General features: G+C 32.6%; 1 protein-coding gene across 2 annotated transcripts in view; it reads right to left on the bottom strand.

Moving 5' to 3' along the window:
- Positions 1-16,114, bottom strand: part of LOC126887111 (zinc finger protein 271-like) — a 42,781-nt gene extending 26,667 nt beyond the window's left edge. Inside the window, exons 1-2 of one of the 2 annotated variants that reach the window (XM_050654454.1) lie at positions 15,758-15,877; positions 15,411-15,578 (exon numbers count right to left, since the gene is read on the bottom strand). Coding sequence is in view for 1 of the 2 variants with exons in the window: in XM_050654453.1 (XP_050510410.1) it covers positions 15,758-16,028 (271 nt within the window). In the remaining variant the exon portion in view is untranslated. Of the gene's footprint in view, positions 1-15,410; positions 15,579-15,757 lie in introns of both variants that reach the window. The other variant, XM_050654453.1, reaches the window with a different exon arrangement.
- Between the last annotated feature and the right edge of the window lie 4 nt (positions 16,115-16,118).

Raw genomic sequence — 16,118 nt, 5'->3', positions numbered from 1 at the left:
TTCTACGTAGAACCTCAATATTAGTCACACGATCCACCCACGAAATTCTCAAAATGCGCCTGTAACACCACATCTCAAATGCCTCGAGTTTTCTCAAAGAAGCCTCGGAAAGTGTCCAGGCCTCTACTCCGTATAATAACGTAGAAAATACATAGCATCTGATGATAGAGATTTTGGTAGCAAGAGGTAAATCGTGGCTTCTGAAAAGAGACTTCATCATTATGAACGCTGATCTCGCTTTTCCTATGCGTTGTTTTATTTCACTTGAGTGGTCCCACTGGCTGTTTATGTTGGTACCAAGGTATGCGTAGCTGTCGACCCTGTCAATTAGTTGTTGGTTAACCAAAAGCTGTGTATTTAATATTTCGCGCTTACTGACTACCATATACTTTGTTTTTTTCGTATTGAGATCAAGTCCGTATTCTCTACTTATATCTGATATGCGCGACATTATTCTTTGCAAACCATCTAGACTGTCTGCAAAAACTACAGCGTCGTCGGCATATCTAATGTTGTTCAGACGCACTCCGTTGACTAATACGCCTTCCTGTAGTTCTCCCAGCGCTTGCTCGAAGATACATTCAGAGTATATATTAAACAGCACCGGGGACAGGATGCATCCTTGCCTCACTCCTCTATCTATGGAGACTGCCTCTGTTAATTGGTCTTCCACTTTAATATTGGCAGTTTGGTTGTAATACAAATTATATATGATTCTCAAGTCTCTATCATCTACTCCCGCTTCTTTCAAGATGTTTATGAGTTTATCATGTTTTACTCTATCAAACGCCTTTTTGTAGTCGATAAAACAAATATACACTTCACAGTCAACATCCCTGCATCTTTGCATAAGCACTTGGACAGCGAATAGAGCCTCTCGGGTGCCTAAGGCATCGCGGAATCCAAACTGCGTCCATGATATCCGTTGTTCGCATTTTTTATATATTCTGCCATGTATCACCTTCAGAAACGTTTTGAGTAAGTGGCTCATTAGGCTAATTGTTCTGTAGTCTTCACATGTTTTGGCATTTACTTTTTTGGGTAAAGTTACGAAGGTCGACTTTAACCAGCTTTGGGGTATTTTTCCAGTTACGTATATTTTGTTGAATACGGTTGTTATCCATTTTATTCCTTGTTCATCCATAAGTTTTAGGAATTCTACATAAAACTGGTCAGGCCCTACAGCTTTACCATCTTTAGTTGTTTTAATAGCTGACGTGACTTCTTCAATGGTAATCGGGGGTCCTGTTTGGCATTCAATGTCTTCAATGGTATTCTGCCTTTCATCTGCAAAAGTTACTTCCACATATTTCTTCCACGTGTCTAGTTTTTCTTCCACACTTAACAGTGGTTTGCCTTGGTTATCTGCCAAACACCCAACTCTTCTAGGTTTGTATAAGCCTGCAGCTTCTTTAACTTTTTTGTGCATATTGAATGAATCGTGTTTATGTTGCAATTGCTGGATTTCCGCACACTGTTCTCTTAGTCGTGTATCCTTAGCTATTCTAATTGCTTTTTTGATATCTTTATCTATTCTTTTGTATAATGACATGTCCTGATCTTTGGACTTTCGCCTCTCTTCCATCATATCTAAAATCTCGTTTGTCATCCACGATTTCTTCTTTATTTTTGGTGGTTTGAGGAATTTCTCACGTATGTCTTGTGAAACTGTATGCAACTTTTCTATCTCCTGGTCCATTACATCCGATTGAATAACTACATAACCACCTAAATACCAGGCCATCAATACCATAAGAACGTAATTTATGTAATAGAAGGTCATGGTTTATCTTATCAAAGGCTTTAGAGAAGTCAGTGTACACTGAATCAAACTGCAAACCCTCCTCCAGGGCTTCAGATAGGTAGTCAGTATAACTGAGTAGACTTAGCTCAGCAGACTTACCGGAAGAAAACCCAAACTGTGAGTTAGTAATAACACTAGAGCAGTCGTAAGTAAGAAATTCAGTTATAATGCTTTCAAATACTTTAGGGATAGTGCTCAGAATAGATATGGGGCGATAGTTCTTAATATCAGATTTAACACCTGATTTATAAATAGGAGTTACATAAGATTGTTTCCAGAAGTCGGGGAATTCACCAGAATTCATCCTGATGAATCTAGGTTTTGTTTGTGAGGGTCTGACAAGTGCATTAGGGGAAGATGTTTTCGAGGTGAGAGACGAAATATAGACTTGGCTGTTAAACATCACACTGCAAGACAACCAAGCATTGTGGCAGAGGTTCCCAACCAGTGTGCCGCGGCACACAGGTGTGCCCTGAAGTCCCTGTAGGTGTGCCGCGAAATTTGTGCTGGCTTTACTCCAAAAGGAAATTGAAATTCTTTATTGAAATAGAAGAACTCCTACTAACAATAAATATGACTGTTTAATTAAATGTAACATACAATATACAATACATGCAATAAACAATACATACAGTAGGAAAAATGAAAGAATATCCATGAACAAACATATAAAACACGCTGTATTTTCCTGTCACCGTGTCACACAAAAAATTGGCCAGCGCAAGTATATGTAATAATTATTATTACATGTATTTGCGCTGGGCAATTTTCTTTGTGACACGGTGACAGGAAAATATAGCGTGTTTCATATGTTCGTTCATGGGTATTTTTTCATTTTTCCGACTGTACAAACTTATTAAAAATTATTTTCTATCCAGGTAAAATATATGTTTTTAATAATTTTTAAAAAATTTTAACTGTCACTACATTCTTAACACTGGGGGGAAGGTGGTTAAATTCATTCATACATTTGTAAAACAAGGATGCCATTGTACTGTGTTTATTAGTTTTTTGAATGTGAAAATCTTCAATATTTCTCGTGGTATATGAATGAATGAACTTGACCCCTCAATGTAACATATTCATTAAAATATGCAGGCAATATTCCTTTTTTTTAATTTAAAAATGAAAGCCATAGTAAGGTAGTAAAGCCTCTGTTGAACTGAAAACCAACCTAATGCAGAGTACATCATCTCAATTGGTGTGTAGCGATTGCATCGAAGAATTGTTCTCATACCTCTGTTATACAAAAGTTACAATGATTGAATTGTTCCTTTATCACCTAAATATAAAACACTTGAACAGTAGTCAAAATGGGGCTGAATTATACTTCTAAATACAGTGATCCTTGAAAATAATGATAGATCTTTGCTAATTCTATTAAAGAAAAACAATTTTTTAGATATTTTCTTGTAAATATATTGAAAATGAGGTTTCAGAGAGAGTGTGTTATCCAGTATAAATCCAAGATATTTAATTTCATAGACCCATTCGATCCATTCATTATTAACTTTTAGTTTCAAATTTTCCATACTTATGTAACATATTCATTAAAATATGCAGGCAACATTCCTTTTTTTAATTTAAAAATGAAAGCCACAGTAAGGTAGTAAAGCCTCTGTTGAACTGAAAACCAACCTAATGCAGAATACATCATCTCAATTGGTGTGTAGCGATTGCATCGAAGAATTGTTCTCGTACCTCTGTTATACAAAAGTTGCAATGATTGAATTGATCCTTTATCACCTAAATATAAAACACTTGAACAGTAGTCAAAATGGAGCTGAATTATACTTCTAAATACAGTGATCCTTGAAAATAATGATAGATCTTTGCTAATTCTATTAAAGAAAAATAATTTTTTAGATATTTTCTTGCAAATATATTGAAAATGAGGTTTCAGAGAGAGTATGTTATCCAGTATAAATCCAAGATATTTAATTTCATAGACCCATTTGATGCATTCATTATTAACTTTTAGTTTCAAATTTTCCATACTTATTATTTAATTTATACCGACTAGAGACTATCATTGACTTTGTTTTACTCGCATTAAGTTTTAACTTGTTAGCATCCAAAAATATCTCAATTCTTTTTAACAACCACTGCATCCTTCTAACAACCTCCACAATATCATCACCACCGCATACAATTAATGTGTCATCTGCAAAAAGACTAATAAATTCCAGACCCTCAACATAATTTACATCATTGATGAAAATAATAAATAATAGTGCTCCAAGTACACTGCCTTGTGGTACACCAAAACAATTAGGTAGTTCTGTTGATTTACTTTGGCCTAACTGCACATAATGAGTTCTTTTTTTGAGATATTCGTAAAACCATTTTATATCATTTTGTTTAAAACCATAGTACCTCAATTTTTTAATTAACAAATCTATGTCTATAGTTTCAAAAGCTCTTCTAAAGTCTAAGAATACAGCTACTACATATTTATTGTTATCAATAATTAGTTTCCACTTTGAGATGGTAAGTTGTATTGGTGTTTCGCATGGAAAATCTGTTGTATTACTGTTTTGCAAGGAAAATCCAGATATTATTTTCACACATTGTTTTTTACACAGAGAAGCACTTGTTGCTAAGTCATTGATGCCTGAACTGAATGACGTTTTGCAAACTGTTGTGAAAATGGTGAACTACATCAAAAGTAGGCCTTTAACAGCGAGATTATTTAACAGTTTGTATTCTGCTATGGATTCTGAGGCGTACAGAAGTAAGATGGTTATCTCGCGGATGTTTCATTCAAAAATTCTATGCACTTAAAAAGGAACAGTTAGTATATTTTACTTGCGAAAAGTCTGAATATGCCAATTTCATTAGTGATGACACCTGGTGCACCAAAGTTGCGTTTTTGGCAGATATTTTTGGGAATTTGTATGATTTAAATAAGGACATGCAGGGAAAACAAGAAAACATCCTCACCTTTATTGATAAAATCAGTTCCTTCCAGCAAAAGCTTTTACTGTGGAGAAGAAAGAAAGAAAGTTGAAAATCGAGCCACGTGGGACATGTTGTGAGTTAACAAACAATTGCAATATAGAACCAAATCTGTCAGTCTTAGGGCCGGTTGTTCGAACGCTAATCAACAATGATCATTATCAAATATTTAATTACTGTCACCAACTGTCAATGTCAACATTGTTTGGGTTGCTGAAAACTAATATGAAATTACTTAATCAATTATGTTAATAATTGTTATGTTAATTGATTAACTAATCTCATAATTTTAATCAATTATGTTTTCAGCAACCCAATAAAAGTTGACATTGACAGCTTTGGTGACAGTAATTAAATATTTGATAGTGATCATTGTTGATTAGCGTTCGAACAACCAGCCCTTAGTAAGCTGAATGACAATATCAAAAAGTATTAACCCTCCCTTGATACGTCATCAATGGACTGGGTACGAAATCCATACATTGAGTCAGCTTATGACACGGCCTTGTTCACTACTGAGGAAGAGGGTGAACTGATAGATATCAAAAACGACTGTGGACTTAAGAGAAAACAGTAGCGATCAACAGGTAGCAAAAACGCATTCCAAGATTGCGGCTGTAATTATGAATATTTTTTCGAGATATTTGGCACACATATTCGTAATATAATAAAGAATGGCGGTACAGAGCCCAATTTGAAAAATATATTAATATGTGGAAATTACGCTGTGATTAAATACAATATTAAAAAGAGCCTGTACCGCCATTAAGAAGAACAAAAAAATACACTTTCTTCAAATAACATTTTTTATCCGATGCCTAGATTTTGTGTCATTTTGGAACTACTAATGAAATAAAAAATTTTAGTAGTTCCAAAATGACACAAGATCTAGGCATCGGATAAAAAAGTTTATTTGAAGAAAGTGTATTTTTTTGTTCTTCTTAATGGCGGTACAGGCTCTTTTTTAATATTGTATTTAATTACAGAGTAATTTCCACATATTAATATATTTTTTAAATTGGGCTCGAAATATTGTGTGCCAAATATCTCGAAAAATATTCAAAATTACAGCCGCAATCTTGGAACATGTTTTTGCTACCTGTTGATCACTACTGTTTCCACTTAAACTTAAGTACAGTAAACTAGTTGAAGAAGCAGAGGCTCAGTCAAAACTGAAGAAAATCAAAGTTATTGTAGATGTTGCATCATTTTGGATTCCCCTCTTCAATGAACATCCACTGGACACAGAGAAAGCTATGAATGCAATAATACCGTTTTCAAATTTTGATATCTGTGAGTCTGCTTTCTCGTCAATGAACGCCATCAAGAACAAAAATCGTTCACAGCTAAAATCTTTAGAGGACGACTTGAGGGTGTGCTTGTCTACAATATGTCCTAGAAAGGATTTAATAATGAAGGGTACCAAGCACAAATATCGCATAAGATATGGTGTCACTATTTTTAATTAGACAGACATTCTGTTTTATACTCCATTATTTTTTATTATCAACTCGTCTATTTTAACACAAAATATATAGCCTAGTGAGAACAATAGTGGCGAAACACAAAAATCAACGTTTTAAGTCCATCAACAGACATCTAAATATGCCCTCTTTTATGTGCAATATCGGCTAACCATTATTTAATTTCCCTATTACTACATGTCTTTATGGTATTGTGAATTTGTCAAATATTTTGATGCATTAACGACGAAAGCACACCAAACTTTATATCAACACTGGTGAATCTGTAATTACGCCGTGCTTGTATGTATTTGAAATATTAGATATCTTATTAAAGATAGTAGTGCAATGTGCAATAGTGGTGAAAGAGAACTTTTGTATGTGTGGTCGTTTTTGCTTTTGTGGTTTTTTTTATAAAACTTCTTATACAGAAACTTAGTTTCAATCGTTCTTAGGTACTTAGAAATAGCAAATCAAGAAAGCGACTATCCACTTCGGATCAGTATTGTTTATTTCCACACTATCGAGAACCAATATTCATTTCTAAAAAGAAGTCTTACAAAATAAATCAATTCCTTCAACCCACAATAATTTCTTTAGTAGTTTGAAATACGAAACATACGTGAGTGAAATGATTAATTTAGTTTTATTATTCATAGTTCTTTTGCTTACTTTTTACCTTTTATCATGTTTATTGTTTTCTTGTTAACAGACATAATGTTAATAATTATTACTTAAGATTATTTTGTTATTTTTCTATTGTACTTTAGTTTCATTTTGTGAATAACTGTTTGGTGTGTACCAAAAGTAAATGTTTTAATTATTTAAAACAAACTAAACTGTTGTAGTATTCGCGGTGTGCAAGTACTTGGAAGGGAATTGAGAATACTGTCATTGAAGAAGAAAAATTATATGTTGCTCCACAATATTGATATGATATGCAATTATTATATAAAGGTAAATTTAATTAATTGTATTTTGCTTGCAGTACTGCATTTTAATAACTAATTTTATTTACTACATACAATTGTTTACGTTTTAATAACATAACCTGAATCTTATTTTTTCTTCTTATTATTTTTTTGGACTATGGCCTTGACAAATATCCAGTAACCAGGACTAATATAATTGGCCAATATAATTAAAAGTGAGAATAAAGTTGCAGAGCGTAGAAATAGGTGTCGCTTTGCCGAACTTGCATGGTCCCAATAATAGTAGTAAAGTATAGTGGCGAAACATCAAATTGAACATCCTCGATACTGCAATAATGGTGTAACGCAGAAAAAAAATCAAAAATAAATACAACATCCATCTTATTTTCAAATAAAATTACTTCTACTAATTGGTTTAAATGACTAGAAGCATATTATTAGAAAAATTCTGCAAAATGATTACCTATTAGTCAGTTATACTGTTTAGCAGTTTCATCAAAACTTCAAATAAGATTATCTCTAAATGTTCATTTTGAAGTTTCGTCACCATTGTTCTCACCAGGCGATATGTTTGTAAGTGCAATAAAATTTTGTTTTCTTAATTTTCCTAATTAATGTTGTTCTGAAGCTATTTTCTTGTGGCATTTTTATAATCAAGTATATTCAAATGGGAAATAAGCCACAATTTTACCTAAAAATGATTTTATTAACGTTTCGACGCCCAAGTCGGGTGTCGTTGTCAAAATACAAAATAATACTAAATAAATAAAAATGTTGTTGCTTAGTAAAAAAATTCTTCTAATAATTTATTTAATCTGACTCATTTATATCGGCAATTCAGACACGTATTATACATTTTAAAGTAGACGACTTTAAAATGATATTGCCAATATTGATGAGTTGCGTTCCTGGGATGACTTTACTAAAAGATAGTTCATTCGATTACATGAAATCAATCCCAACTCAAGAATATCCGCCACAAAAAATCATAGCATGTGATCTGTCTTTAAAAAGACAACCAAATGCAACGGTGGCACTGAAATTCTCGCGTTAGAGATTCCATAGTAAATCACGAGGGAAAACCAGGAAAAACCTCGTGATACTATCCCGACATCGTAATTATTTGGGTTTACATTTAGTTTACTCTCAAAACTAATACCAAATTCTGACTTGATATTTTAAATAATACTAAAATACTAAATACGTTGCATTTGGTTGTCTTTTTAAAGACAGATCACATGCTATGATTTTTTGTGGCGGATATTCTTGAGTTGGGATTGATTTCATGTAATCGAATGAACTATCTTTTAGTAAAGTCGTCCCAGGAACGTAACTCATCAATATTGGCAATATCATTTTAAAGTCGTCTACTTTAACCCTCCGTTACTCGCACACGGTAAATGAGACCGGCCCTCTAAATAACTTCCTATAACTCTGATTGTAGTAGAGAATTTGAATTGCTGCTGCATATACCTCTTCAGTTATCAGTCAACTGTGGGTGAAGTCCACGTGCAGTGTAAAAAAGAGTATTGTACTTTTATTATTAGATAACACCTATTAATTAGTAAGGTAAGTAAAAGTAGTAAGTTTTAATTAATAAGGTAATTTAAGATCTTTTTCTTACTTTTAATGTTTATAATATAATCAAGTATATTCAAATGGGAAATAAGCCACAATTTTACATAAAAATGATTTTATTAACGTTTCGACCCCCAAGTCGGGTGTCGTTGTCAAAATACAAAATAATACTAAATAAACAAAAATGGTGTTGCCTAGTAAAAAATTCTTCTAATAATTTATTTAATCTGACTCATTTATATCAACAGACAGGTTGCAGACTTCATCTGGGAACCCCCTTTTCGGAGTTCCATTTCTCCCTTTATCGTCGGCCCTGACCCTGAGGGAGGTGGTTATTTATTTTCCGGTAGGGTTGCTTAAGATTACCAGGGTTAGGCATGTGGTAAATCCACACATCTTGGAGGTGAGGATAGGAATTGAGTATGGATTACGTATGTTTAGTTCTAAATTTACTATCTTTACTGGAAATAAATATCATATCCTTATATGATAGAGCCAAAATTACTTGTTCTAACGAAAATTCATTTTTAGAAGAAAAACAATTGTTAACATCTGTTTTATTAAAAAATGATTATCCCATATCGTTTATAAATAAGGAATTATCAAGATTGGATCGAATGGAACAGAACAACTTAGAACGGGATCCTACAACATTCACAAGAAATAATACGAGGAAAATATCAATACCATATATAAAAGGACTATCCGAGAAACTTAAAACAATAGGAAATAAATTCAACATATCAACAACATTCAAAACAACAAACACATTGAGATCTATTCTATCTAAAACTAAACCTAACAGTGAACAAGAAAGAACAAAGAATTGTATTTATAAAATACCTTGTGAATGCGAACAATTTTATATAGGTGAAACGTCAAGACCATTAGACGTTAGAGTAAATGAACATCAGTCCTATATAAAAAATAGAGAATTTGATAGATCTCAAATATGTCAACACGCATGGGATAATGAACATAGAGTTCAGTGGAGAGATTCAAGTATAGTCCTGAAAGAAGCAGATAGTAAAAAGAGAAAAATCAAAGAAGCGGCTCTAATTCTGCTAAATGAAACCAATTGTGTCGCAAATTCCTCGGTAGAATGCAGTAGGATGTGGTTACCCATATTAAAGGAGGAAGTCAATAGAAAGAAAATACCACAATTAGTAAATCAGTAACATATCGAGTTAGTACATATTTAGTATTTTAGTATTATTTAAAATTTAAAATATCAAGTCAGAATTTGGTATTATTTTTGAGAATAAACTAAATGTAAACCCAAATACTTGTCCACTTGAAGGTTATGTTTGCGAGTTGTTTTGTTTATTTTTTCTTGAACAGTTTTTCAAAAAAACATTAAATTAGAGGTTTTTAAATACCTGAGTTGATGTCTAGTAGTTGATCAGCGATAAATTTTGTTGTTGTTACATTGGATTCTTAGTTTTTAAGCAGTTTAAGTGGAAAAAATCATAAGCAGAAAAGTGAGGTTAACCATGCCTGCAGATTGTAAACAATGCAACTTGGAGATAACATCCCAAGACAAGCATATATATTGTGATTGCTGTAGGACGACTTTTCATCTGACAGAGGAATGTTCTGGAATGTCAGCATCTGAAATGAGGGCTGTAGTGCTTCAAAAAAGAACTTTAATGTTTCTATGCTTGGAGTGCCGAGATGCCTTCAAATCGGCTCCAATGGTAGTAAGAAAAATGAGTGAGTTACAAGATGAAGTTAACAGTCTTAAAAGGGAACTGCAGGAACTCAAATCTTCTCCAGTATCATCGAACATCGAGTTGATTTTAAGTGAAGCCCATGAACGCTCCATTAGGGCAAACAACCTCATGGTATATGATGTTCCCGAGTCTTCTGCTATTGATTTTCAGGATAAGATTAGACATGATACTCAGATTGTGCATCAGATTTTTGAGAAAGTAGGGCATCAAACCAAGGTACCAGATATTGTTAAGGTACTCAGAGTAGGTCAGAAAGGAAGAAACAACAAACCTAGACCAATCAAGATAATTTGCAATAATTCTGAAACTGTCAAGCACATTTTTCGTTCCAAAAGACGTCTAGAATCATTAAAAATATCATATGACTCAACAAAGCTACAACAAAATGCTTTTAAGTCAGCTAAGGAGGAATTGCAACGCAGAATAAGCAATGGTGAACCTGATCTTCAGATTAAATATATAAACGGGATACCAAAGGTTATAGCTAAAAGAATTAATCATACAAATCAGGAAAACTAATCAATACCCCATTGATAGCTTACTACCAAAATGTGGGAGGACTTCGTACTAAGTTAGATGCTCTAAAAGTGGCTGTGAATAGTTCCTCCTATGATATTTTAGTATTAGTTGAGAGCAACCTGTGCTGTGACTATTTGGATAGTGAATTGGAATGTCAAAATTACAATATATACCGTAATGATAGATCAAGTTTAACTAGTCAAAAATCACGAGGTGGTGGCATTCTTGTTTATGTACGTAAAACTATATCTTCTGCTAGAATCCATATAGAACAGGTAACTGTGGAGCAATTATTTATTTCTTGTAATTTTAAAAGTATAAAATTCATAATTGGAGGTCTGTATATTCCACCTAAGATGCCTGAAATATATTACAATAAACATTGTGAAGCAGTTGAAAATATTTTGCAAAGGTTTCCATTGAATAAAATATATTTATTTGGTGACTATAACTTACCAGATGCTAGGTGGTTTAATGACGATTATGGAGTTCGAGTAGAGTGTCCTGGTACATCGAATGCAGTAGGACTTGCCCAACAATTTGGTTTTTTGCAACTGTATCAATTAAATGAAATACCCAATAGTAGGAATATATATTTGGATCTGTTGTTTACAAATGACAAAAATGTACAACTTAGTAAATCTAAGGATTTTATTTTTGCTGATAGTTTGCACCATTTTAGTTACGAATGTACTTTAAACCTATTTTCTAACAATCAAGACTCTAGTACCTTATATCTACATGATTTTTACTATGATTTTAAGAATGCAAACTATTTTGGTCTTAATAATTTTTTAGCAAGTGTACGGTGGGAACAATGTTTCTCAAATAATATTAATGATTCAGTTAACAATTTTTATGAAATCTTGGGTATGGGAATTGCTCTTTTTGTACCTTTGAAAAAATATATATCTAGCAGTTTTCCTAAATGGTTTTCACCAGAATTGCGATACATAACATCTCAAAAGAGAAAAATGCATAAAACTTACAGTAAATCACAATTACATTCAGATTACCTAAGATTTTGTCAACTACGTACAGAATGCAAACGAGTCAGAGAAGTATGTTGGTCTCAGTATATATCTCATGTAAATAATGAGTTCAAAACTAATCCTAGGTACTTTTGGAAGTATGTGCGCGACCTAAAGTCTAATCACTCACTACCTCACTCAATGCAGTATAATGAAGAGTTGGCAGAAAATGGCCAAGACATTGTGAACCTTTTTAAAGAATACTTTCAGACAGTCTACACTCCTGGAGACCAAAATAGTTCTGTGGATAGTTTAGTTTTACCTGTAAATTGTTCACAAAATATCGACTTTGCAGACATTTCTATACAAGAAATTTATAATAAAATTTTGCGTTTACCTAGTAAAACCACATTAGGTCCTGATGGAATACCCAATATTCTACTTAAAAGGTGTATCTGTACTCTTACAAAACCATTGCATGTTTTATATAATTTGTCCCTAATAACATCTGTTTTTCCTGATTACTGGAAAAATAGTTATATTATGCCTATTTACAAGAACGGAGATAAAAGCAATGTTAAGAACTATAGAAGTGTTTGCATACAGTCATCTATTCCCAAACTTTTTGACAGCTTGGTTTGTGGTCAGTTAAGTTGGTTATGTCGAAATTTAATAAATAAGAATCAGCATGGGTTTTTTTCGGGTCGATCTACTATTACCAATTTAGTTTTATATCAGAATAGATTAATAAATGCTATGGAAGACTTAAAACAAATTGATACAGTGTATACAGACTTTTCTAAAGCTTTTGATCGAGTTGACCATAGCATTTTCCTTAAGAGGCTCATCGATATTGGTTTTGGCATAATCACAGTCACCTGGGTCAAGAGTTTTCTGTCTGGCCACCAGCAGAAGGTTAAGGTTGGATCCTTTCTGTCAAACTCTATTGCAGTTACATCGGGCGTTCCTCAGGGTGGGCACTGCTCACCGATTTTCTTTGATCTGTTTGTGAATTCTATTTTCGACTGCTTTGAAAACAGTGATGCTTTAGCTTTTGCTGACGATTTTAAAATATCAAAGATAATTTCTAGTCCTTTAGACCAACACCTTCTGCAGGAAGACCTGGATAGATTGACACATTGGTGTACAGTAAACAAACTCAACCTAAATGTCTCAAAATGCTGTTACATTAGTTTAAGGTAATAGGAAGATCAATACTTCATATAAAATAAATAATGAAGATCTGAAATATGTTTCAAAAGTTAAAGATTTAGGAGTGATTTTTGACGAGAGTTTGAGTTTTGTTGAACACATTAATTACATAACAGTTCAGTCTTCAAAAATGTTAGGATTTATTTTGAGACACTGTAGTAATTTTTCAGTTGACACTGTAAGAGGAGTTTATTGTTCTTTGGTGCGATCTAAACTTGAATATGGCTCTATAGTATGGTCTCCATACCATGCAGTTCATAATATGACTGTTGAAAAAATTCAACACAAATTTTTGAGGTTCTGTGCATTTAAATTAGGTCAAACTATTGTAGATCACGATTATGCATTAATAGAAAACAGTTTAAAACTTAATACACTGGAAAATAGACATAATCAAGTAGGATTAGTATTTTTGTATAATTTAATAAATGGAAATTTAGATTGCTGTGATCTGTTACAGTGTATTAATGTTGATATACAAACTAGAAATCGAAGAGGTGATTTTATAACATTTTATATTCCTTTCCATCGCACAAGTTATGGCCAAAATTCACCTATAGATCGTTACTGTAAACTTATAAATGACAAACACATTGAAATTTTTGATATATCTCTGAATATGTTTAAAAATAATTTAAATACGAGTATTTATTTAATTTTTTTTGTTAGTTCTAAGGTTACAAGTACCTACCTATTCTTATTCTAATATTTGTTATCTAATTATAATTATTAAATGTTAATCTAATTATAATGTTAAAGTATTATTAGTACATATTTAGCTCGTAAACTTATTATTGTTAATTGTATAACTTTTAATGGGGTAATCCCGTCAATAAATAAATAAAATACTTACGATGTCGGGATAGTATCACGAGGTTTTTCCTGGTTTTCCCTCGTGATTTACTATGGAATCTCTAACGCGAGAATTTCAGTGCCACCGTTGCATTTGGTTGTCTTTTTAAAGACAGATCACATGCTATGATTTTTTGTGGCGGATATTCTTGAGTTGGGATTGATTTCATGTAATCGAATGAACTATCTTTTAGTAAAGTCGTCCCAGGAACGCAACTCATCAATATTGGCAATATCATTTTAAAGTCGTCTACTTTAAAATGTATAATACGTGTCTGAATTGCCGATATAAATGAGTCAGATTAAATAAATTATTAGAAGAATTTTTTACTAAGCAACACCATTTTTGTTTATTTAGTATTATTTTGTATTTTGAAAACGACACCCAACTTGGGCGTCGAAACGTTAATAAAATCATTTTTAGGTAAAATTGTGGCTTATTTCCCATTTGAATATACTTGATTATAAAAATGCCACAAGAAAATAGCTTCAGAACAACATTTATAATATATTCATCAAATATATTATATTTGTTTTTATATATTTGGATATGCATTACGAGAAGGAGAAGCAAAAAATATTAAAATTATTTGAGGAAGTATCGACTGACGAGGAAACGTATGAAGATGATGATGAACAAAGTTTCTTTTTGTTAAAGTAATATAATGTTGACACAAATGCATAATATCTACAAAAACATATGATCATATATTCATTAAATAATATAATTGTCCACAATTTTGTAAAAAAAATTTTTTTCAAATATTGCTGACCCATATTTTTGGACCCGGTCTTCTGCACCGTGCGCGAGTATTCGATCACAAAAAATTGACGCGAGTAACGGAGGTTTAAAATGTATAATACGTGTCTGAATTGCCGATATAAATGAGTCAGATTAAATAAATTATTAGAAGAATTTTTTACTAAGCAACAACATTTTTATTTATTTAGTATTATTTTGTATTTTGACAACGACACCCGACTTGGGCGTCGAAACGTTAATAAAATCATTTTTAGGTAAAATTGTGGCTTATTTCCCATTTGAATATACTTGATTTCCTAATTAATTTCCATAATGAGCGCAGCATTAACTCAATGAATTACTTTTAAATTATATTTTTAAAGAAAGTAGCTCGGAAAGTAGCATAGTAATAAAGTCGCTTAACAATACAATATGATTATACTTATTATCGAGATTATTTACCCAAGTGTGCCGTAGCTGAACGAGTTTGTAAGTTAGTGTGCCTCAAGCTAAAAAAGGTTGGGAACCGCTGCATTATGGTATTGGGTGCTATATGTTTGGGAACCAGATCACCTTTAGTTCTTATTAACAGCACCCTGACAGCTTGACGATATATTAGTGAAGTACTGCAACTGGTTTTACGTACCTATCTACAAACCATTCTAAATGCGATCTTTCAACAGGATACCGTAAACCCTCATATTACCCATAAAACTATGGAGTTCATAAAAGCATCTGGTATACTTTGGAGTGGTCATCAAGATCAGCTGATTTGTCCCCCATTGAAAATGTGTGGGATATGTTAGGTTGAAACCTAAATCGATTGGCACATGTTGAATGAATTATGTTTCTAACAAAAACAACAATTTTTAAAACTTATTTCGAACTGAGGGCAAAACCTCTAACAAAGTAGTTCCAATTTTATAGTTGTGATAAATTCCAATACTATAGTAGGTAGGGTACTAGTTTCATAAAGTTACTTAACTGACTTACCTTTCTCAGTTCCTTCTGCAACTAAGTTGTGATCAATTTTCACATTGTCAGTAAGTATTGCCTGATAATCTGTATGATTTGGAACATCTTTCAGATTATCAGTGGGTTGTCCTAAATGTGTCTGGTAACTCTCAATTTGGACATGGTTATCTTCAAAATACATAGTTTCCTCAGAATCGTGTTTAAACAAATCTGCAATATCGACTTTATCTAGTTGATCTTCGTATATATCGAGTTCGTGTTTTAATTCATGTAAATGTTCCAATTCCATTGTGTTTTAGTGCTGTATCTGTAGCACTTGGATTGTTAGTTTAGTCACAGTTTTTTTGCTATTCGAAACAGTTAGTTCACTCTAGTTTTT

Source organism: Diabrotica virgifera, chromosome 6, assembly GCF_917563875.1.
Source record: "Diabrotica virgifera virgifera chromosome 6, PGI_DIABVI_V3a".
NCBI classification, from domain to species: domain Eukaryota; kingdom Metazoa; phylum Arthropoda; class Insecta; order Coleoptera; family Chrysomelidae; genus Diabrotica; species Diabrotica virgifera.
The sequence above is the reverse complement of the archived record's forward strand: the minus strand, read 5'-3'. Positions and strand labels throughout refer to the sequence as shown.